The sequence below is a fragment of the Diabrotica undecimpunctata genome, unplaced genomic scaffold (assembly GCF_040954645.1).
Source record: "Diabrotica undecimpunctata isolate CICGRU unplaced genomic scaffold, icDiaUnde3 ctg00000885.1, whole genome shotgun sequence".
NCBI classification, from domain to species: Eukaryota; Metazoa; Arthropoda; class Insecta; order Coleoptera; family Chrysomelidae; genus Diabrotica; species Diabrotica undecimpunctata.
The window spans coordinates 1-24,763 of record NW_027312932.1 but is presented as its reverse complement, the minus strand read 5'-3'; the positions used below and the strand labels follow the sequence as shown (position 1 = coordinate 24,763).

General features: G+C 34.5%; 1 protein-coding gene across 1 annotated transcript; it reads right to left on the bottom strand.

Moving 5' to 3' along the window:
* Positions 1 to 218: 218 nt before the first annotated feature.
* Positions 219 to 15,071, bottom strand: LOC140431764 (retinaldehyde-binding protein 1-like; the record flags this gene model as incomplete). The annotated part of the gene is made up of 5 exons (XM_072519647.1): positions 14,860 to 15,071; positions 11,239 to 11,399; positions 9,747 to 9,808; positions 7,305 to 7,498; positions 219 to 335 (listed from the first exon to the last, which is right to left on the bottom strand). Coding segments are annotated over exons 2-5 (483 nt in total), but the record flags the coding sequence as incomplete, so codon positions are not given.
* Positions 15,072 to 24,763: the final 9,692 nt, after the last annotated feature.

The following is a 24,763-nucleotide window of genomic DNA, read 5'->3' as shown; positions in this document are numbered from 1 at the left end:
ACGCGCTATCTCAGAGTGAGATACGGCTACAGGAATCTGTCAAGAAAATTGACCACCTCCAAAACATTCATGATGAGTTTAATTTACACAAAAAATCCAAAGTCAAAAAGAAAAAGTAAAAAATGTATACAGGAGTAGAAAAGTATCGATGCTTTGCAAGGACTAGTGGATAATGGACTAAGGTATAATATACTACTAATATTTTCAACTATACTTACATGAACTCGTGATCTTAATTTGGGGCTTATTAAACCCTTTACAATTTCATAAATACGTCTAATAAATGGTGAGATGTGAGTAAGATATATCAGTCTATGCCTCATTGGAAAAGATTGCTAAAAATATAAATATTATTAATAATGCACTACAGGTTAAAATTACACGTATAAATATCTCGGAGTAAAGCAAGCGCGTAAAGTTGACCATAAACAAATAAAAATCGAATTAACTTTCATATGACGAGTAAAACAGCCGCTCCGCTCTTTTCTTAACAGTAAAAATTTGTTTAAGGCATTAAACACCTACGCATGTTTCGCGCTTAGCCATTCATTTGGTATTATTAAGTGGATTAAAACGGATATAGAAAATCTTAAGCGAAAAGTACGAACACACCTCACAAAGGCACAAAAACACGTATTTAGGAGAAAGAGGACTAATGGATATAAGTAAGCAATTAGAAAAACAGATTACTAATTTAAAAACTTATTTTTAGATGCAGGCTGAGACATCTACTTTACATCGAGCGATTTGCGCAGTAGATGACACAACACCGCTTAAACTGAGGGAACCAGAAATGCCAATAAACCATTTTTCTAGTGACGAAAAAATGTACACCTGGATGGGTAAGCCTGTGCACAGGCGACATTCCAATGAGGTCAGTCAAGACCATGTCAACAATATAGCGTCGATCTATTGTCTGACATCAGAAAAGATGTTCCCTGAAACAGAAGGTTCATTACTTGATATTCAGGATCAGGTTATACCAACCAAAAATTACCTGAAATATATCGTCGTTAAAGACCCTCAGGTCCAAAATGACAAATGCAGATATGGATGTCAAGCTCAAGAAATCATATAACATCATACCGGGGCTACCAGCCATTTGTTGCAACTGAATATAACGAACGGCATAACTCAGTAGGAAAGATATTTCATCAAGAGATAGCCATCAAACTGGGAATTCTCCAAACAAACCATCTCCCATATTATCAATACGTTCCTGAGAGTATAATTAAGAATGACAACTACAAGCTATTCTAAGACCCCACTGTGCTCACATACCAAAGAGTAGTACATAATAGACCAGATCTCATACTGGTTAATAGACTAAAGAGACAAACAACAATAATTGATGTGGCGGTAACCAACAACAATAACCTTTGTATTAAACAAAGCGAAAAGATCGCCAAGTACAGGGATCTGGGAATTCAAATACGAAGAGAGTGGAGAATAAAAAGTACACAGGCAATACCTATTATTCTCTCTACTACTAGAGTCAACATACAAAACATAAAAAAGCTAGATCTAAATGAACATCTCTACAAGACCATGCAGAAAGCTGTACTACTCTCAACATCCAGATGTGTACGAAAATTTTTGGGAGATCCTCCAACCTAGTCACCTAGGGCTCGATAACACGGAAAGAGTTCCACCAGAGCTCCATCCTTTTGATACTGTAGGTATCTGGGATGAGTGATTTTTCCCCTTTGAGGGAGTGGGAGCCGTAAGGCTAGATCTGGATGAACTAGAGTCAAAAATACTGCACAATATATATGAATATAAGAAACTTTTTCACTTATCTCTTTAAAAAAAAGTACAATATTGATATCCCCCTAAAAGTATATTGGACTTTAAACTATTATGAAATATATTAATAGAATCGTTACGTCGTATTTGATTACGTAAAACAGAGACAGCTGAATTACCTGAAAAATTAGGAAAAGAACAAAGAAATGATTTGATAAAGAGTGTCAAGAAAATAGAAACAGACAGGAAACGCAAAAGATTATAATCCAACCAAAAACAACTGAAAGAAAAAAAAACTATGCAACATCACCACGAGAAACAAGAAATCGAATTAGAGAGAAGAAAGAAAATATGAACAAGTAATAGACAAGAGTAACAGTCGAGAATTTTACAAATCGCTATCTAATGAAAAAAAGGCTTCAGACCTGACGTCTTTACTCAGGAAAAATAAAGATAAACTAATAATCAATGAAGAGGAACTACTAGAGGAAATTGCAACCAATTAACAAGTTGAAGAAAGCAGAAGCAACAAAATGTCAAAAAAGTGTACTAGTCCCTATCCATAAAAAGGACACAAAATGATATAGATGATTATGAATGATTATCTTAATCAGATAATCATAGATCAGATTTTTACCTTAAGGCAGCTATTTAAAAAAGAATAGGAATTTAACAAAACTATCCATAATATCTTTTTAGACTTCCGACAAATATACGACATCTATAAAAGAGATCAAATGCGTAATGCATTGGCGGAATTCTCGATTCCAATAAAGCTAATCTAGCTTATTAAAGTATGTGTGATAGCTGTAGATCCAGAGTACGGATAGACAACCAACCCACAGAATCGTTTGAAATAAACAATGGCCTAAAACAAAGAAACGCATTGCCATCTCTCCTCTTTAATATAGTCCTGGAAAAAGTAGTAAGAACAGCACAAATTTAAATAAAACTATTAACAGTACATGGACCAAAACTACTATTAGCATACGCGGACGATCTTGAAATTGTTGGAAACAGTGTATCAACATTACAGTGTTGAAAACACTGTAAAGAAAACTTTTAACAAAATAGATATAAACGCAAAAAACGGTATTATGGTCAATAAAGAGAAAAATAAATACATGTGCACTAACAGAGAAAAGGGACGAGATAGAATGGGGCAAAATGTAACAATAGACCCATGTAACTTTGAAAGAGTGGAGTATTTTAAATATCTTGGAGCGACAATCAACGCAGATAAAGACATCTCTGTAAAGATAAAAAGGAAAATTCAGCAAACAGATGTATTTTATACATCCATACCACTATTACATCTAATGGAGCCTAATACAAACCTCAAAAATCAGGATATATAAAACAGTGATTAGACCTGCGCACATGTATGGGAGGGAGACACTAACAAAAGCAATGGAAAACAAACTTATGTTTGGAGAGGCAAATCTTCAGAAGATTCTCCGAAACCTATCACGGCCCGAATACTGACCAATATCGAATAGGCACAAATGCCTAGATCAAACAGATATATAACACTAGTGACACCATCCAAGAAATTAAATCTTAACGCATAAGATGTTTCATGTCTACAGATTCCGTAATAATTGCCTCGTCAAGTTAGTTTAGGAGGAAGCCCTGATAGGGAGAAAGCCTTTAGGATACCCACGAATGCGGTGACAGATTTAAGAACAATGGGGCTACCTACCTACTTAATTATCAGGGACAACCATGTCAGATAGAAACAAATTTTGCGTTGACATGCATTAGTAACTGAAAACATGATGAGGAGTAGAAATATTTCGAAACCCTTTAGTACATCATTCAGCACTGGTGTAATATCGTTTAAAAAATGTTTATTAAAAAACCCTTTAAAAAAGGTATATATATTTAAGATAACCCTTACGGGCTAAATTATAGAACGTTTTCGACTAATAGTACATCTTCAGTGCTGCTACTAGGCATGTTTAAAGCCACTTAATATAAAAGTGAAAATTCTTTAAATGTTATTTAATTGGTATTAGATTAAATTATTGTTGATAAATATGTAGGATTATAAAATATTAAATAGATTCACTTCATGGGAACGTAAGCTCTCAACGAGGATTACTAGTCTGGAATCGTAGGCTCTGAATGCTCTAAAGGACTTAAGGTAGCAACTCGCCTACCTTCTTCTTCTTATGGTGCCGTGCACCTATAGTGCGTTGGCGAATTATCTTAAGGTCAGACGTCTGTCTTTTGCGGCATGCAAAAGTTCGCCAGTGTTAATTACGCCTGTCCAGTTCTTTATATTTCGCAGCCACAACATTTGTTTGCGACCTCATCCTCTCTTGCCCTCAATCTTTCCTTGGATAATTAGTTGAGGGATTGCGTATTTTTCCCCTCTCAGGATGTGGCCCAGGTATCCAATCTTTCGTGCCTTGATCAAGCTGAGCAATTCTCTCTCAGTATTTGCTCTTCTTAGGACTTCCTCGTTTCTCACCCTATCTGTCCATGGTATGCGGAACATTCTTCGCAAGGTCCACATTTCGAAGGCTTCCAACTTGTTAATGGAAGATATTTTCAACGTCCATGTCTCCATGCCGTATAACAATATGGACCATACATAGCACTTAACCATTCTGTAACGGAGATTGAAGGAAAGATTGCGGTTACAAAGTAGCGGTTTAAATTTAAGAAAAGCTTGTCTTGCTTGTTCGGTACGGCATTTTATTTGTTGTTGAGGATCCCATTGGTCATTCACCATCATTCCCAAGTATTTGAATGTTTTCACTTGCTCGATTGGAGCATTATCTACGTGCAGTTGTACTCTGAAAAATGCGCTCTTTCTTATTGTCATGCATTTTGTTTTTCCAGCATTTATCTTCAGGCCATATGTTTTTCCTGTGGTGTTTATTTTATTTAGTATCAACTGCATATCATGTTCGTTATCTGTGATTATTGCGGTGTTGTCAGCGTAACGAATGTTATTTATCGGGTACCCGTTGACCTTTATACCACAATCAGTGCCTTCAAGTGCCTCTGCAAAAACATTCTCCACATAGAGGTTGAACAGCATAGGAGACAAAATTCACCCCTGTCGCACCCCTCGTAAAATTTCGAATTCCTCTGTGTTTGTTGATTTGTTCAGCCTTACACGTGCCTTTTAATTCCAATAGAGATTCTGGATAACTCTTATATCTTTCTCATCAATATCAGCATTGTGTAGCATTTTTATTATTTCATCGTGTTTTACGGTGTCAAAAGCTTTTTCGTAGTCGAGGAATGTGATGACTATATCTTTTCGTTGGTCCATACAGTTTTGTACCAGGGTATTCAAGCAGAATGATGCTTCGCGCGTCCCGAGTCCCTTCTTGAAACCAAATTGTGTCTCGCCGCTCAGCTCTTCTAGTTTTCTGAACATTCTTGTGTGGAGTATGCGAAGAAATATTTTAAGTAAATGACTCATCAAGCTAATCAGTCTGTGGTCCTTGCACCTTGTCGCTCTTTGTGATTTAGGGATCATTATGAAGGTTGAACAAAGCCAATCCGTTGGAATGTGGCCGGTGTCATATATGGCATTGAAGATTGTTACCAGAGTGTCGATGTTGTCATCATCCAACAGTTTTAGGGCTTCCGTAGTAATGCCATCCGGTCCAGGGGCCTTGCCCAGTTTTGCTATTTTTATAGCGTACTCCACCTCGTCTCGAATAATCGGAGGACCGGACAAAGTTTCTGTAGATAGGTTAGTAGTTGGCAGATTCGGTCTGTTGTCTGCAAAGAGGGACGAAGCATAATCTGTCCAGATTTTGGCTAGTTCTTCCTGGGTATGTACGTAGTCGCCTTGATCATTTTTCAGGTTTGTCTCGTGGTGTTTCTTGTATATATTCGAAATTTCTTTAACCTTTTTGTGTAGTCCAAAGCTGTCCCTCTTTTCTTGTAGTGATTCTAATTCTTCACAACGCTCTTTCATCCAGATTTCCTTTGCGGTTTTAATTTTTGCTCTTATCGTACGTTGAGTTTCATTGTATTTACGTTGCTTCTGATATATTTTGTACTGTCGGCGCTGCTCCATTAGCTCAAGTCTCTCTTCCGTCATCTACTCGTTTTTGTGATTTCTTTTTATTTTACTTGCGATTGATTCATCCGCATTGGCTACAGCCATTTTTATTTTCTCGCAGGTTTCCTCTATGCAATTTACTTGTAAATTTCTCAGGTTCTCGTTGATGTGGTTGCCGTATGTAGTTCTAAGCTCTTCATCTCTCATTAGTTCTCTCATGTTTATATATTTTTTATTTGATGGTTTTTTAACCTTCGCCAGTCGAAGCCTTACATTTGCGATTAGGGGGTTGTGGTCAGATGAAATGTCTGCACCAGGGTAAGCAGCCACTCTATTTATATAGTTGCGGAATCTTTTGTTTATCAAGACGTAATCAATTTGATTTCGTATAATATGACCTCGCCTACCTAAGTTGAACATTTTAGGACTCTAGGAATTTATTTTTATTAAAGAATTTTACTTTTTGGATGACATTTTGATCCATATGTATGCAGTTTAGTGGTATGAACTTAGTTGGATATTGCCATCACTTGATCTAAGTTCTTGTCCATTTGGGTGGCCTGGAACATTCTCAAGTACAAGTAAATCTTTTATGATCAAGTTGGATTTTTTCGTAACCTTATTCACTCCTGACACAAAGACTTTATGGAAACATGCACTTAATACCTCACTTGTGATCCAACTTTTTAATTGGAACTTTTTAATCTGTAGAAGACTGGCAGACAAATACTTTTGAAAGCTCTGGAATTTTTAACTTTACCAATCACTAACAAATCTAATGTGTGTGTTCTAGTAGCATTTGATCACAACATAAATGAGATTCTATCTTTACTCACAGGCGGAAATTGCCGAATTATTAGACGTGTGGGTTTATTGAAGTACCAGATTAGTGAGACTACTTATTTCTAAATACCATCAAGCATGAGCAATTTATTTTGATACAAGAATTTTTGGATGGCATTTTGATCCATAGGTATGCAGTTTGGTGGTATGAAGATAGTTGGATATTACCATCTCTTGATCTAAGTTCTTATTCATTTGAATCGCCTGGAACATTGTCAAGTACAAGTAAACCTTTTATGATCAAGTTTGTTTTTATATAACCTTATTCACTTTTGGCACAATGACTTTATGGAACTATTCTAATGTGTGTGTTCTAGTAGCATTTGATCACAACATAAATGTGATTTTATCTTTACTTACTTTACAAGGGTGACGCGGGCAGAAATTGCCGGATTATTGGACGTGTCGCTTTATTGAAGTGCCACACTAGTGAGATTCTACTTATGTCTAGAAAGTTTCAAGCACACGAAGACTTTCAGCATTTCAAGTAATTTGGTAATATTTCACAATAGGTTTCATACAAATGCATTACACTGACGTAGGTAAAATGTTCAAAATTGTTAATGACCACAAAAAAGAAAAAATATGTATTTCAACTTAATTATTTTTAATACTTTTGCTACTTACTGACTTATTACTTTCTTTTTGTTTTATTTTGTAAATCATAAAGATAGTTGCTTACCTCCCCCCATTTGATCAAGTAACCAAATTCATTTGCAGTAAACAATGGTACATACGAAGCTCCAGCTCCTTGTGCACATATAACATGTGTAACACCCATAACTTGGGTTTCTTCCTCGTCTACCAGAGTCTCAAAAGTAATTGCGTCTGCTCTTTGCACATCTAAACTTGACATTTTTTGAAGATCTACCAGTCCTATAAACATAATAAGTATTGGAAGAGTTGACTAACTGATGTACCAGCAAAACATTTATACAACATAAATTAAAACAAAAAATGTATTTAAAAATTCCTTTATAAAAGGTATAACATTAAAAACACCCTATCGGGCTACATCACAGAACATTTTCGGAATTATAATTTAATCATCAGTGCTATCTGGATGTACATCCCCTTGGATATATATCCCCTTGTCTTATTCCGCTGCCTATTTCTATAAGTTTTGTAAGTTGTTCATCTATTCTGACTTCCATTTTGTTGTTTTGGTAGATGTTATCGATAGTTTTTATAATATTTAGGGGAACTTCTCTATTATATAGAAGATGGATTACATCTTTGAGTCTTACTCTTTCAAAACACTTTCTTTAGGTCAATCAGACACAGAAATGCTCGTCTATTATACTCTAGTGATTTCTCAGTAATTTACTTAATAACGAATATTGCATCTGTACACGATCTTCCACAACGAAACCCCTGTTGTTCTTCTGCTAAACTTATCCCTTGATTTATTAGCACTTGTAAAATTTTAGTTGTAAGTTTTTAGCGTAATATTTAACAAGTTTATACCTCTGTAGTTTTCTGGCTGTTTTTATCTCCTTTTTTAAATAGTAGAATTAGTTCGCTCGATTTTCCGAACTTCCTGTACATTTGTATTAAGTTCTTCATTTGTGGTAATTTCTGGTTTTTCTAGTTCTAGCGTCGTTTGTTCTTACTCTTCATATAGCTTTTTTAAGTAGTCAATCCACGTATCCTTTTGTATGTGTTTTGGTTCTATTAGTCCTTTACCTCCGTTGTTTGACATCTTATAAAGCGCCATATTTTGATTTTGCAGGCCGTAAAAATTATGTTCCATTTCTTTCGAAAAACGTTTCATTTTCGTTAGATTAGAACTTGTATACTAAAATCATAAATATATAATACCTAGACTGCGTGTTGCAATTTAAGCCCGTTCACCTAGTAGAACAGAGAAAAAACGGGGAAATCCATGCTTCTCTTTTAAAGGACAGGCTTTTTCGACCTCCAAACCTTCCAACTAGAGATTGTTTGCCCTATTGATTTGAATAAGTTGCTGTAGTATTGATTTCAAAGTCAGCAGCAGCTACTTCAGTTACGTGGCGGCATAAAATAGTTGAGGTTGGCTATTACATAAAAAATATGGATTATGAAATGCTGCAGGTATTACTGCAAGAAGAAGAAGGCCATTTGTTATTATATTATTGCTCTAAGAGAAATCCTACACAACCAATAAAAATTTTACTGGAAGAAGGCTCTTATGAAACATTTATCAAAAGATTTTATTCGCTTTTTGGGCGATCGCCTTCAAAACATTTTCTTTGAGATGTAAATTTTTATAATTCGCATTTTTGCAGTCGAATAAACAGGAATATTTAGACACTAGATCAATAAAATAATCACTTTCTTCGTTTGTTAATACTTGTTGTCCAACTTCAGGACGGCACTAACGGCAGTAATGTGTTCGTTTAAGTGTGTCGTCTGCCGTTGGGCGACATAGCAACTGACTTACTGGAAAGAAGCAGTTACAGGCAAATGTTAGAATCAATCTCATACAAATTAATACTGCAAAGTAGTGACGTCTGCTGAGGCGGTAACTGCAACTGCCGATGCCGTCTGCAGGTGCTGCCTACCGCCTGCAGTCGTTGTCAGAATAATAACTTTGGACGAGGACTGCTTGTATTTTTTTTCTGTTGCACTATGGGAACAGGTTTAGATTGCAGCGTGCTGTCTAGGTATTATATATCTGTTTTCCTGATGAATGTGTAGAAGAAAGAATGGGAATCGGGTGATAGCAGGGAATCAGGAGAGATGTTTTGCGTTAACCAGCCCTTCCATCCTGATGTCTAGAGTGACAAAGGAGAGGTTTTTAGTTGGATGCCGACGGTCTTGGAGTGGTAACAGGACGAGTACCAAAGGTCTAACTCCCTCGGGCATCTCGTCCTGGCACATGTTCGTTAGGGTATTATGAACTTAACACTGACTGGGTGTTACATACAGGTGTCTGTATGCAGATTTTTCTTCTCTTTAAAGATGTAAAAAGGTATTATATGTCTATGACTAAAAATCGCTTATCGTGTACTAATAATATGTAGCATATATTAGCATATAAAGATAATATAAATCACGAAGTGAATGATACGATAATAACATTAGTTACTACAAAAAATGTATTAAAGCTAATAAATTAAAGAAGACATTAAATACTTACTAAAATTATAAAAAATGACTCTTCTCCCATCTCTATCTCTAAAAGGACTAACAGCTATATATCTGGAATTAAGCAAAAATTATTTGTTTTAGTAGTTGTTTATTTATTAATATTGTTTTGAGAAGTGCTACGTACAAATAGAGTCAAATATAGCAGGAGATAACGAGATGCTTCGATCCATTCAGAAGTTGTTTTTCTTTTAGTAACAAAAGTTCGTAGATATTTCGATGAAACATTATTCACTAATTTTTATATGAAGTATATGAGTTTTGCATAAAAACGCTTTCTTCAACTACTATGGCTAGTACTCGCTTTACTTACCACATAGTAGTAAGCTGAAGATCAACTGAAAGACAAAAATACTAGCAACCTACTAATGGTTTCAACTACAGAGTGTACAGAAAATTTAAAATAAATTTGTTTTTCATAAGTACGTACGGGACGCTAAAACTCTTAGTAAGTCAAAACTTGTGGCCGCTGTAGCTCAGTGTTTATGTTACTAGCTTACCAAATTGGCGGCCCGGGTTCAATCCAGCACAGATACCAGAAACTTTTCAATTTTTGAGGTTAACTGAGCCGCCACTATGTTTAGGCGGACACGTAAAGCCGTTGGTCTTGGCTACGTAAGTACTATAACCTCAGCCAAAAAGTTGGATGACTCGATTGGCTGCAGTACGATCGATTATAAAAACAAACGGCTTCCGAAATACAAAGTCAAAAGTTTTGGCTGACTAAGAGTTAGCTGGTATCTTCGGTCAAATTCACACGTGATCACCGTTTCAAGCAATGGTAAGTATATATTGTCTTTCAGTTAAATCTAAAAACATCTACTTTATGTCGCATCAATTTTAATATTTAAAATATTTTTAAAATGTAATCCAAATGTTTTTACACCTTTCAAAGTGGCTATTTGCAAATGCTAGAGTTTCACGGATGATGGTATGGTAAGTCTGAAAATGTTCCGATGAAAGTTTTAATCATTTTAGATATTTTTATTTTAGCAATTTTATAAATATTCCATTTACACCAGAAGTGTTTACTTCATTGTAATTTTTTTACAAAGTCAAAACTTGACTAAGAAATAATTTTGACCAGTAATATTTGTTGTAACTAAATTATTCAAAACAGCACACAACACATCTAAAACTCAAATTGCTTTGTTATTTATATCTAAACCTTTGTGATTTAGCTAAACTATATTAATGTCGCTGTAATTGCAGCTAATTAGCAATTATCTATAATACTGTCAGCAAGCTCGCAGATAATTACCTAAACTATAAAAACTTTAATACTCTCCTTTTTGCTTCATTCATAAAAAGAACAAATTAATATGGAATTTAATCTCATGCATAAATTTGGCGATTTATTCTACACCTATATTACTCTGAGATAGCGCGTCAGTTATTTCATCATACACACCTTACAGAATGATTAAGTATGGTTACCGTTAAGTGCCAATAAAAGTAATACCATTACTAAGGTTAATACTTACCCAGCATTAATTAATTCACTGGTTTTTTCTTCTTTATAATCCAAATTGCACAACACATGACTGAATTTTTGCCTAAAGTTAAGGTATTTTAAAAGAGTCTGCTGAGCCATTGGGAATACTGTGTTTTTTGACACGAAGAAACCTTAATAGGAAACTGTCATCTAAAAATAAAAATTGTTATCCCTTAAGGCTTTTTTTTAATGGTTAACAAATACATAGTAATATATTAAGACAAATATACAATTTATCATATATTCGTATACAATTCATAGACAATTCAAAGTTCAAAACTTTGGTATAAAATATTGATAAATTATAGTTAATACACATCAAACAGAGTGATGAACCTCATCCATATGTGAAACTTTGAGTATAATACAATAAATGTCAAATATAATTATTATCACAATTATTTATTAACCCTACATTTGTCGCGTGATAAATTTAGGATACTCTGGTTAGGGCAGCCCCTGAGACCCGGTTGTGCTGGGTAAAAACATTCTGTAATTACAAAATTATGTTAATTTTTTAAGATTAAAAATTATAGCACTACATATTTTTAACCAGTTTTTATTTAAATTAAAAATACACCCTCGCAAAAGGACAAACAAAATGGAAAGAGGCAGCTCTAAAACTGAGTAGTAAAAAAAATAAAAAACATTTCTGTAGCAAACTACTAAAAACAGCTGTACAAAGATAAACTAAATTATTTACAGTCCTTATGCCAAATAAGTGTTCTAAATATAAAAAAACACCGCAATGTTCGCATCTATATTTCGTTTATCGGTTCTTCTGAAATCCACAAAATTTGCATCTGCCAATTTGCTTTATTTCAACTCTAGCTTTGGTAGTATCTTGGTTTAATCATTCTTTTATACGTAACCGTACCAGTCTTAGAATATGTGGTGACTTAAACCCTTTTTAGCATATGTGGAGTAAAAAAGGTCATATGATTGATTATGAATGAAATTTCTTCTTAATATTTTATCATTCGGATTATTAGCTGCGGTAATAATTTGGCTGTTATACCAGCAATAGTCATTACCGCATAAAATATTACTACAGGCCACCTTCAGGTACCACGAGCACAGTTATAGTTCACCATTAGTTTGGCCACTATATTAACACCACTTTTTGTGGAATTATAATCCGTTATTATTATTGGTTGTTTCAAAAGATCACCTGTATCTAAATCTGAATGAGGCGTTGAGCGCAATAGTGGCCCAACCCACAAATTTTTCAGAATTTTCATTTTTTAGCAGAAACGGCTTATAAATATTGCAAAGTTTGTAAAACAATAACAGCCTAACCCTAATTTAGTTTCCTAGCCGAGAGATGTCAGTGCACTTCACTGATGCATTTGCATATATCATTTAGATAATTTCTAGTGCAAAAACAGACTAAGCCACTTTGGGCCCCTTTTGCATTTGGATTTAATCTGTAATTCAGAATCAGTAGTATTTGAAAGTTTACAGTGTTTACGGAAAGTTTGCAGTGCGGAAATCAGTAAACCGTTTTCGTGTCAAGTTTTCTTATAATGCTTTCTAACGATGAATATTACTTAGGTGTTTAATGAATACCTAAATGTAAAAGCACGCCACGAAACTATATTAAAAAAATTTTACAATACCAGTTTTTGAAAAAGAGCGTTCGTATTGCACACTCGGATATTAAGAAAAAGAAAAATACAAGATACTACTTCTTATCAGAGGAAAATGGACAAGAGCATAAGGTTTGCAAACAGTTGTTTAAAATTTTATTGGGGGTTACTGAGGAAGAATAAACTAGGGCAGTTATATCAAAAAAATATCTGAAACCACTTTGTGGTAAAGCACCGTCGGCAAATAAGACTTGTACTTTTAAAAATTGACGAAGTTAAAAGCTTCATCAACAGGTTTCTCAACATCTCCAGACCTTAAAGCCAGACGACAAAAAAATTAGCAAACAAATTCATTTCAGTATTTCTTAGTACCCACATGAATATGGATGAATACGAATGGTGCCCACATACCCAAAAACAGAGAAATCTTTGTCCTCGATTTTTACCGAATTGAATATCACAGGCTTGGGCCACTATTGCGCTCAACGCCTCAAATCATCATTGTGATGCATCGTGGACAAAAGTATCATATTTTTTTTTTTGCTTTAGGAATGTATGATAGAAGTGAACATTCACAGTAAAATCCAAACATGCTAGATTTTACTGGTCTGGTTGCAGGAACAGTAAACTATAAGGGTAGTTCTCGCTTATTTTTGCGGATAGTGCTTACAGCTGTCACTTTTTTTAATAAAGTGGTCTAAATAGTGGCAATCTAGTAAACCAATTGTCCATTATGATATTCCCATTGGTTCTTTGAATTCCTTGTGAGAGCCTCGTGACAACATCTTGAGCGCTGTTTGATAGTATAGTAAGATCCTTCTGGTTGAAGACCAACATACACTTCCAAATTACTGTAATAGTACATTTTAGCAACTTTTATACGGTATTTGCTTGGTTTCGACGGAATATACTGACGGTAATTACATTTCTCACAAAATCCCAAAAGCGTTTTATTAATTGTAACAATTAATGAAATGAATTATAATATCCTTTACGACTTCGTTCTACAAACAAATCAAAAATCGTTTCAATTGAGGTGACTCGCCTTGTACTTTCCAGTCAAATACAGTAAACTCAGAAGTGCATAAATTTTATCTGGATTTGTAAAATTTGCATCCCTGTCTCTTGCAAAATTTGCTTGAATACTCTCAATCGTTTAGGTAGTATGTAAAACGTCTGTATTAGTAATTTCTTCTGAATAGAAATGTTTTCAAATTGCAATGTGAGTTTTCAAGTTTTTCGTATACCTATACTTGGTACTTTTATAGTATTTTCAGATCATCAGATATTTTTTTCCATTTTGTTTGACTATTTCTACCCAAAAAACTTAAAGTATTGCTAACTAACGGCTCGAAATATGCAATATTAGTTTCTTCGTCTGAGTCTTAAACTTCTAGAGTGTCCTGAATGCAATCTGCTTCATCACATTCCGACTCGGAATTCAAATATTCTTCATCTTTTTCGACAATTTGGTTGGAAGAACAATTTGCTAACTGGTGACTGGAAATCTTATCTTGGTCAGAATCATGGTCCAACTGCTCAGTGTCTGTGGCGGCAGATTCTAACAAATATTGAAGTCGCTGTGGATCCTTTTCATAAGTGTCCATCTACAAATACCAAAATTATAAGGTATTGGCATGTAATTACGGTTATAATTTAATTGCCTTGTTTGCGTTCAGTGTTTACGATAGTGTGTAAATAGTCTTGTCGGTGCTTGAGACCGATATTAACTGCTGACCGAACAATATCACACTAACTAACAGTGCCGACAGTCTCGATGAAACGAATGAGTCAAATGAAGCGCGGGAACTACTACAGCAGCGGACTTTTGCAAGCTTATTTTGGTTTTTATGGATATTTACAGTGTCTGTCGGTCTGTTTGACCGTACGCAACTAGTGGAGGGTTAAACAATAATTAACTTACAATAAAATAGTTAACTTACACATGCCACAAGAAAACAGTTTCAGAACCTATATTGTTATTGTCTACAAACTAAAAACTAATAATTAATAGTACGTACCTAATATACAGTTTTGAATATCTCGGTTTTGTTGAATCCAATTTCTAAACTGAACTAAACCCTCTTCTTTAACGCTATCCGTTTCTCGTAGACTATGTTTTGTCTTCTCAAATTTTTCACTTGATAATAAATTTTCTTTATCCAAAGCAATTTCCTTTTTTCGAGCTATGTAATCAAGTGTATCCCATATACCTGACATTTTCGTTAATTTTAGTACTAAAACAAATAAAAATACCGATAATATAAATATAATATAAATACTAATGAAGTAATATCTAGAGAAAACCGTGCCACTCTAAAATTGTAAGGAGGGGAGCTCTGAATTGGGTAAATAGGTGATCTCTAGTACTCCGCGCAAAACATACTGGGTGAAAATCTTCTCAATCCAGATATTGTGTGCCTCAATATCTAATATGAAACGTGTTATGGATATAAAATAGGGGAATGAATATACGTGTATCAACTAAACATGGCATAGGTGCTGCTTCTATGTAGGTATTGTGTGCTTCAAATTGATGTTAATTACCACAATCAAGGTCCTACAAACATTATCAAATGCCTTTTGATAATCAATGAAGTAAGTGAAGACATCTTACTTAGGATCACTAAAATTTTGTACCAGCCGTTGCATGTAAAAAAGTACCTCTCGTGTCCTTAAGCCGGTTTTGAAATCAAATTGACTGTCTTCTGTTCATTACTTACATTTGTTAAAAATTAGCGTATGTATTATCTTTAGAAATACCTTTTAAGCTGATTAGGCGGTGTTCTTTACAATGACTGGTATTGTGTTTCTTTGGTATTGCAACGACGGTTGATTTGAGGTAATCAGTTGGTCTGGTTGAGCCGCCTTATAATTTTTTAACTAGAAATTGCGTATTCTACTTACGAGTCTAATATTGATAACTTATGTTTACGTTCCGATTATCAAAAACAAATCCAGTGCCATCCTGTCATCCAACGTTTCTGTTCTTTTTTGTAACCTAGAATACATCTTGTAAAGCTTTATGTATATTAGTTTCGATCTCTTCTCACTGCTGTTCCACTTCTTTTCACTCATTGTTAATTAACTTACTGAGTTTTTCTCGTTATTTTTCTATGTTTTGTCTAGTTTTATTATTTTATTTAACAGCTGTATTGTATTCACCATTTTTGGTGATTTACATCATTTTACGCTTAAACGTAACGTTACTAATTAATTGATTGTGATTAGCGTCAACTTCTGCTCTAGAATAACGACAACACTTGAAGCGAGGCAATGGAGCAATAAACCTACCAAATTTTTGCACTAGGATAGATCTCAATGAAACTTTTACATGCTTGCATACGATTCGTATGAGTGTCATAAAATTTTGTGTCATCAACAAAAATTCATTGTCCAATATTACTACTTGAAGTTTTTGTGGTCATTGAACATAAATATCATGACAGCGATGTTCTCCTAGGCACCCCAGTGTACCTGAACCTCGTCTGGTGTTTTTTGGAAATTCGATACAATATCAGTACAAAATAATTACTCAGGAGTTTTTGGGGACGCTGAACACTAATATCATGTGGGGGATGGTGTGCAAAGCACATTATGCTCAGGACGGGTCTTGCCTCCTACAGTTTTGTAGAAATTCGATACACAATCAGTGTAAACTCGTTATTCGGGGGGTTACTAATAGCATGTCGGCGATGGTGTCTGAGGCACCTAGTGCTCATAAAAGGACTGGTCTCTTAAAGTTTGTGCATCGGAATATCGTTATGATATTTGTAATCAGCGACCGCAAAACCCCTGGGTAATGTATGTGGACTGATTTTGTATGGAATTTTCATAAAACTAAGGAGAAGTTTCTCGTCTTGGGCACCAGATGCCTCAAAAGGTCATCGCCGACATAATATTATTGTTCTACGACCCCAAAAATCACCAAGTTACGAATTTCACTAATTTTGTATCAAATTTCCACAAAACTCCAGGAGACAGAGCCCGTTCTAGGCACCAGGAGCATCGGAGACCACCACCAGTCATGATATTCGTTTTTAGCGGTCCCAAAAATTGCCGAATAACGAATTTGGATTGATTTTGTATCGAATAGTAGTAATATTGAACTTATTTCCGAATTTATAATTGTTCATTACTTTGAAATGCTCTTTGGAAAATGCATTTACCTTGTTCAATAATGCAATTTTTACCACCCATACTAATCGAATAGTTTCTAATTATGTGTTAGGAATTGTCTTGCGGGGATTTCTTATGAGCAAACGGCTTTGATTATTCTTACTGAGAAGTAAGTTTTGCTAAATTCCCTTTTTACATATAAATTTGATAATATCCTCCAGCTGATCTCTATATAATTATCCTAAGTCTAAGAAAAATCTAGTTTTGAAACAGATATTTTGATCTTTATATTCGACAGATTTTTTCTCATATTTGTCACCGAATAAATAAAGTGTAAGGACATGATGTTCCTGTGGACAAAAGCATTTGATCGAGTAAAGTACGCCAAGATAATGCAAAATTCTAAAAGAAGTGGGAATTAATAATCAAAAATCTAAAAATAATTAGAAACATTTACTGGAATTAGACCGCAAATCTCAAAGTTGAAAGTAAACACACCAAATATGTGAAAATTATGCGTGGAGTGAGGCAATGCTGTATTTTGTCTGTTAAAATCTTTAATATGTACTCTGAAAGAATATTTATCGAAGCTTTTTACGAAACTGTAAAATACATTCTATTAAATGGGACTCTGAGATAGCGCGTACACCATAGTATTTCCGGATAACCTAGAAGACCTAAAAGTACTTGTGAACAAAGTCACGTACTACAGTTAACAATATGGACTCAATATAAACGTAACGAAAACCAAGCTTATGATAATAATCAAGATAACAGAAGGCCAACCAAACTCCAGAAGAAAGAGTGGCACACTACAACTACCTTGGCATCATAATAAATAAAGAATGGACCAATAACTAGGATGTAAGTGCGCGCATCGAAAAAGCTAGAACCTTTAACCGAATATTGTCGTTGCCTTTTTCAAGAGTTACAAGCTCTCTCATGATATAAAAGTAAGAATGATGCGATGATACATTATCTCTGTCCTTTTTTGTAGTGTTTAATCGTTTACTTTGAACGAAGATATGTGCAAAAGGCTGAAAGCATTTGAGATGTGGCTATATCGAAAAGTACTTAAGATTGTGTGGACTGGCCGAGTCACAAATGATGAAGTTCAGGCCTCAGAAGAATTAAAAAAGGACAGAGAAGTACTAACCGCCATCAAATCTCGAAAATTACAATACAATACTTCGAACACATTATGTGAAATAAATCCAGATAATCCCTCCTGCAAGCCATCCTATAACAAAGAATATTTGAAAGCGAGGACCAGAAAGAAGAAGAACATCGTGGTCAAAGAACCTCAGAACCTGATTCAACACAATATCTGTGCAGCTTTTCCGCTCTGCTGCAGATAAGATCAACATTGCTATGACGATCGTCAACATTGGTCACGGATAGGCACATCAAGAAGAAGAACATGATAATCTAGATTAAAAATTCTGTTATCCTGACATGATATTGAAGAAGTATCAGATGACCGTGCAAAAGATAGAGTGGCAACCTTCCATAGAGGTATTAATCCGCCAATGAACCAGCAGAATTGCTTATAAAGAGGAAGAAGAGTAAGAAGAAGAAAAGTCTTGTTGTTGTTCTGCTATAGTTGTGAAAGTATTTATTTTGTTAACTATCAATATGGTGGCCAATTTTAGAATTGTTGTGGTGTGTGTGAGAGAGAATGGAAGAAAATATTTGTCATCGATAAAAAATCGTTTGCCACCGAATAGTTTAGAATTATTGTTTTTATATGAATTATGCTTCTATAACTGGAAGGTGTATGCTTATCTCTTTTAATAACAATGGATACTGCTATACTTAATCTATAGCTATTTATGACTTTATTATGTTTTTAATTAGTTATTAAATATTAATTAAAATCATGAATCTTGTGATTTCGTATGCCAATGCCATATTATCATAATTGTAGCAGTTCATGAGATATTTTATTTGGTTATGCTAACTTTTTGTTTTTATTTTAATTTGGTTTCATTTTAATCTCTTGTATTAAGAATAAAATTATAAGTTTTTCTTTTAGATATTCTATAAGTTGTACTTTGTTAAGTAGCTGGTCCCTAATATTAGTGATGAAATAATTGTTCCACAAAATACATATATTTTTACGGAAAATTTTTAATCGTGATTAATAGAATCATAATAAATATAATTGAATATATTTTTATTCTTGGAAATTTTAAAAACAATATACTACACATTACATGTTAAAAATTTTCCTATCAGGGATTTTACACACGTTTTCCACTCAAATAGATCTTTAGATTTGTTTTGGGATACATAGCGAGCCTAGAAAACTAATGGTGGAGAATAAAATGAATGGCAAAAGACACGTACAGTGGCTCATTCTACAAGGGACTCGCTAGAGGTGTTTTCAGAACAAGAGGAAGAAGCAGGTAATCTTGGTCTCCAAATAAACGAGGAAAACACTAAATATATGGTAATAACCAAAAATCTAAGGCCTAGAATTAGACAGAACAGCTCTTAATAACCACAACTTCAAAATAGTAAAGGAGTAATAGTTAGTTAGTTAAGTAATAGATGAAATAGTATTCTATAAATAGAAATAAGTATCTGGCGGCCGCAATCACAGATTACAACCCAGAAAAAGACATATCAGCAAGAATAATTACTAAAAATAGAGCATTATACTCTCTTTTAACATTATTGCGGTAATGTTGAAAGACATCTCTGTTAAAAAGAGAGAGACTACTCTGTTGAAAACACAATCTAAAATAATACTCTACTAGTCAATTATTCGCCAAGTTTTTACTTATGGCAGTGAAACCTGAACTCACAAGCAACAGGAAATAAATAAGCTGCTGATATTTGAAAGAAAGCTGGTATTTTAAAATGTAACTTCAGTTAAAGCTAAAAAGTAAAAAAGTTTAAAGCTTAAAGTTAAAATACGCCTTAAAAAATATGAAAACCGGAAAAGTCTCTGGACCTGACTACGTTCATAGTGAAATTATACAACTTTTGGAAGAAGACCATTTAGAACTATTATCAAGACTCTTCAACAGTATATACAAGACTGGTACAATTCCACAAGATTGGTTAACGTCTACGTTTGTGCCTATACCCAAATCAAACTACGCAAAAAAATGTAACGACTTTTGATTAATAAGTCTCATGCCCCATATTCTGAAGCTATTTCTAAAAATTATCCATAACAGAATTTACAAAAAATGCGAAGAAGATATGGGTCCGGAACAATTTGGGTTTCGAAACGGTATGGGAACTCAAGAAGCTTTGTTTAGTTTCATTGTTCTCATGCAAAAGTGTCTGGATCAACAAAAAGATGTCTACTTGTGCTTTATAGATTATGAAAAGGCTTTTGACAAAGTCAAACACGATCAGCTAATAGAATGCTTGCAAAAAAAGAACCTGGATCCAAACGACATTAATACAATAAGTGAACTCTACTGGAACCAAAACGCCTCTGTCAGAACTGAAATGGGTGATACTGAAACCATAAACATCCAAAAAGGAGTTAGACAAGGTTGTATACTATCACCATTATTATTCAACTTCTACTCAGAGGACATCTTTGCACATGCTCTAGATGAAGCACAAGAAGGAATAAAAGTAAACGGAAAAATCGTGAACAATATCAGGTATGCCGATGATACAGTACTGATTGCTGGCAGTGAAGAAGAATTACAAATTGTGTTAACCAAAGTAGTGCGAGAAGGAGAACTATACCTTAAGGTGAATGTAAAAAAAAACAAATTTCAAAAAAACACACACCAGTTATAAACATACTAGTCAATAACAATCTAGTTGAACAAGTGAAAAAGTTTAAGTATCTAGGCTGTTGGATAGATTAAACCTTAGACCAAGAACAAGAGGTTAAATGTAGAATAGAACATACAAGAAACACCTTCTTAAAGATGCGACAGATACTCACCACCCGTAATCTTGATTTGTCCCTACGATACCACATGATAAAGTGTTATGTATATAGTGTAGTATTACACGGCGTGGAAGCTTGGCCGTTAACAGTCAGCTCGTTACGACGTTTAAAGAGCTTTGAGATGTGAGTATTTCGTCGTATGCTGAAAATTCCATGGACCGACCGCGATAGAAATGAAGAAGTTTTAAGGCGTATGAATAGAGAACGTGAACTCACAGAAATTGTCAAGAAGCGTAAAACGTCTTATCTTGGACACATATTTAGACACGACAGGTATAACTTTCTTCAGCTCAGACCAGGCCCGGGTAGACGACAAATGACCTGGCTGCGCAACATCAAAGATTGGACAGGATTAGACTTTCAAAGTTTAATAAGGAAAGACCAAAATAGGGAAGACTTTGCAGAGGTCATCGCCAACCTTCGCTAATAAGACGGCACCTAAAGAAGAAGAAGTTAAAGCTCTGTTACATTCAAATAATTACTTACATTAAGTTATCATATGCGTAGCATAACTCTGAAGATGGCTTTGTAAGTCGAAAGCGCTTAGCTAGGAATTAAATGCTTGAATACACTTTTAAAGTACTTATCATTTACATTCATGAATTTAAAGAAAGGCTCTCAGGACATTGTTTGAACCTTAACGAGATAAAATAACACGAGATTGGAGAAGACACTAGAATGCTAAAATGGTGAATGTATGATAGTGAAAACATAATCAGACATATAAAAGCTAACCGTAGGAGGACAACAGAGTATTAAAAATAGTATTTTGGAGAAACCAGATGATAGAAGAGTATTAAGCTGTCCCAGGAAAATATGGATAGATAATGTCGAAGCAGATTTTGGTTAGATCCAGGATTGGGGTACAACAATGAAAAATTAAAGCACAAGATCGTAGAATATGGAGAGCGATAGCGCTAAGACTGACCCCGTGTTGTGTGGCCAGGTAAAAAGAAAAATACTTTTACAAAAAGGAAACGACCTTCTGTACAAAAAAATGTAGGATACTATAGGGTAGCTTAGGACTGCGTACATACCAAAAACAGTCTCATTACTGTGGCTTTTATACCCAAACTTGACAAAACAGGATACGAAAAAACTAAGTCACTGAGGCTCACAAGCATAATGTCATTTGTACTAAAGGCTCTAGATAAACTACTGGATAGGCACATTAGGAATGATATATTGGCTCTGTAACAAATATGGCATTCCAAGCAATGGCGTGACGACTGGACAAAATCTACAATAACGACAATACATTAAAAAAGAAGCTTCCATAAATGCAACAACTACGGAACCATCTCTCTTATCTCACATGTCAGTAAAATAATGCGACACATAATTAATGAAAGACTGAAAACTTTTCTACAAAGAAAAATGCCCCAATAGCAATCTAGATTTACCAAAGGTAAAGGTACTAGAGAATACCTTCTGAACATTTAAAAGAATAATAGAAAAATCTAGGGAATAGACAAATATTGTTAAATGGCAACACTTATGGCAGGTACTAAAAACAGTAGGCGTACCACAACACTCAAATTCACTTATAACTGAACTATATGACCACATTACTAAAACATTTAATATTTATGGGGAGCATATTATGAGAAGAGCGATCTAAGGATGGGAAAAGGGTATCTAAATAAATGGCCGAAAAATAAACAATTTACGTAATGCAGATAACACAGCCCAGGTATCCTTCAAATAGTGAGGAAGACTTCACCGATCTATACGAGTAGATTAAAAATAAAGTCAAATATTTGGTCTGCAGTTAAACATATTAAAGACAAAGATCATGATAGTGGATAGACTACATAACAATCATCCAAACATAATCACTATTGACCGGTTTGAGGCTGGGAGCTCATATTTATATCTGAGATCATTGATCACAAATACAAGGTCACTACAGGAAAAAATAAAACGTAGATATGATCTAGCAAAAGTTGCCGTAGGAAAAATGGCCAAAATATGGAGGACTCTTAAATTTTAAGAACTCTTAAAATGAGGTTGATCAACTAACATATGGATGTGAATCTTGGAGAAGAATGTAACGAATTTCATGAATCAACCACAGGATAAATAATTCAATTTTAAATGAGCTAAAAGTCAGCAAACGGCACTCCAGTAAAGTCCATCTCCAATAGTTAATAGACTTTGGACATGTTATGAGAGGAGACACAGAAAACATAGAAAAAACTTATTATCCAAGGAAAGATAGAAGGCCAAAGATCACGAGTAAGATCCCCAATAAGATGGATCGACCAAATTACAAAAATATGCAAAAGACATATGCATGAGTTAAAATAAATGGCCAGAGACAGAAATCTTTGAAGACAGACAATACACGACATCACGATGATCACTCCCTCCAAGAGCTCAGCACTGGAGAGAGAGATTGGCTGAAATTTCAATAAATCAGGAACAGTATACATGTAGAGAAGGTTTTTTTACCAATCGGGAATGGACCATTTCGTGCAGGAGGTAAAGTACGTTCTGTAAAATCAAGACATGATGTTTGGTGTATTTTTCAATATAAAGGAAGCATTAGACAACATCTACCATGAAACAACCATATGGGCGTTGACCAATAGAATAGATAAAATAAGCTGCATATAGATAGACTGAATGCTAAGGAGCCGTGTAATATTCGCAAGGTTACTGAGGATACAGTGTCAGCGTAGGTAGCCAGAAGTTGTCGAAGGAAAGTAGTCTTATCTTCTTTTTTTTGTGAAATTTGGTCATGGATCTGCTGATAGCTAGACTCAGCAATGACAAATAGTATGAACTGAGCTATGGGCATGACCTGGGCAGTCGTAGATATATTGCAACACATTCTGGCTATAGTTATAGAATAGACCTCAAGTATCGAGCTCAGCATAAACCTTAGAAGTTTAAAATCATGAAATGTACTGGAAGGAGATATTTAGAGGGATTAGGTCCTCTAGCGTGAATGTGTAAGATATAAATCTGGTGGGTGACGTAAACTACTTTAAAGTAATATAAGACTCGATAATCAGCAGATAAAACGAATAATCAAGAAAGCGGTGACTAGATGAATGGTATTCAGACGCACTTGGCAATGATCAATAAGTACAGCGGGATGATAATATCGAAAACTACATACAAAATATTGCCGACTATCTTGAGAAACATAATAGAAAAAACCTATTCGAACAATACCAGTAAGGCTTTAGAAAATTGAAGTCGAACATAATTGTTGTAAATTTATTTAACGTAACTGATCGAAAAAGTTCTTAAATATGATATTAAACTGCACCTACTATCTATATATTTTCAGAAATCCTCGAAGAATAGATGGGTCATAACAGGGGAAATTAAATACGAAAAATATCAACATAGACTTACGTGTACTACAATGGGACACTCTTGTACGACACTTGTTAATGTATTATTACATTATCAGCAATTACTAACAATTTAGCAAAGTAAGTACACAAATCTTCTCGCAACAAACAGATTTGCTTTGCAGATAACGCGGTCTACCTAGTTTGCGAATGAAGATGATCTGCAAAGACAAATTTAACTAAACAACAAGGATATTAACCATGACCGTCTCTTAAAAAACCTAATGCATAGCCATACCAAAAGAAGCCATCAAATGTAAGCTAGTGGTAGATGAAAAAAAATAGAATAAATAATGTTGAGATATTATAGTATTGAGGTTTTCGGCTGTGTCAATACTGAGAAGATAGTAATAAAAGAAGTCTCAAATTTGCAAGAGTAGCAAGTTGCCTAAATACTACAATATATGAAAACAGAAAAAAATACTAGTCTAGAATTTGTAAAGAGCGATTCGACCAATAAAGACAGAACGACAAAAAATCGAGAACTAAGCAGAACTCTGAGATAGCGCG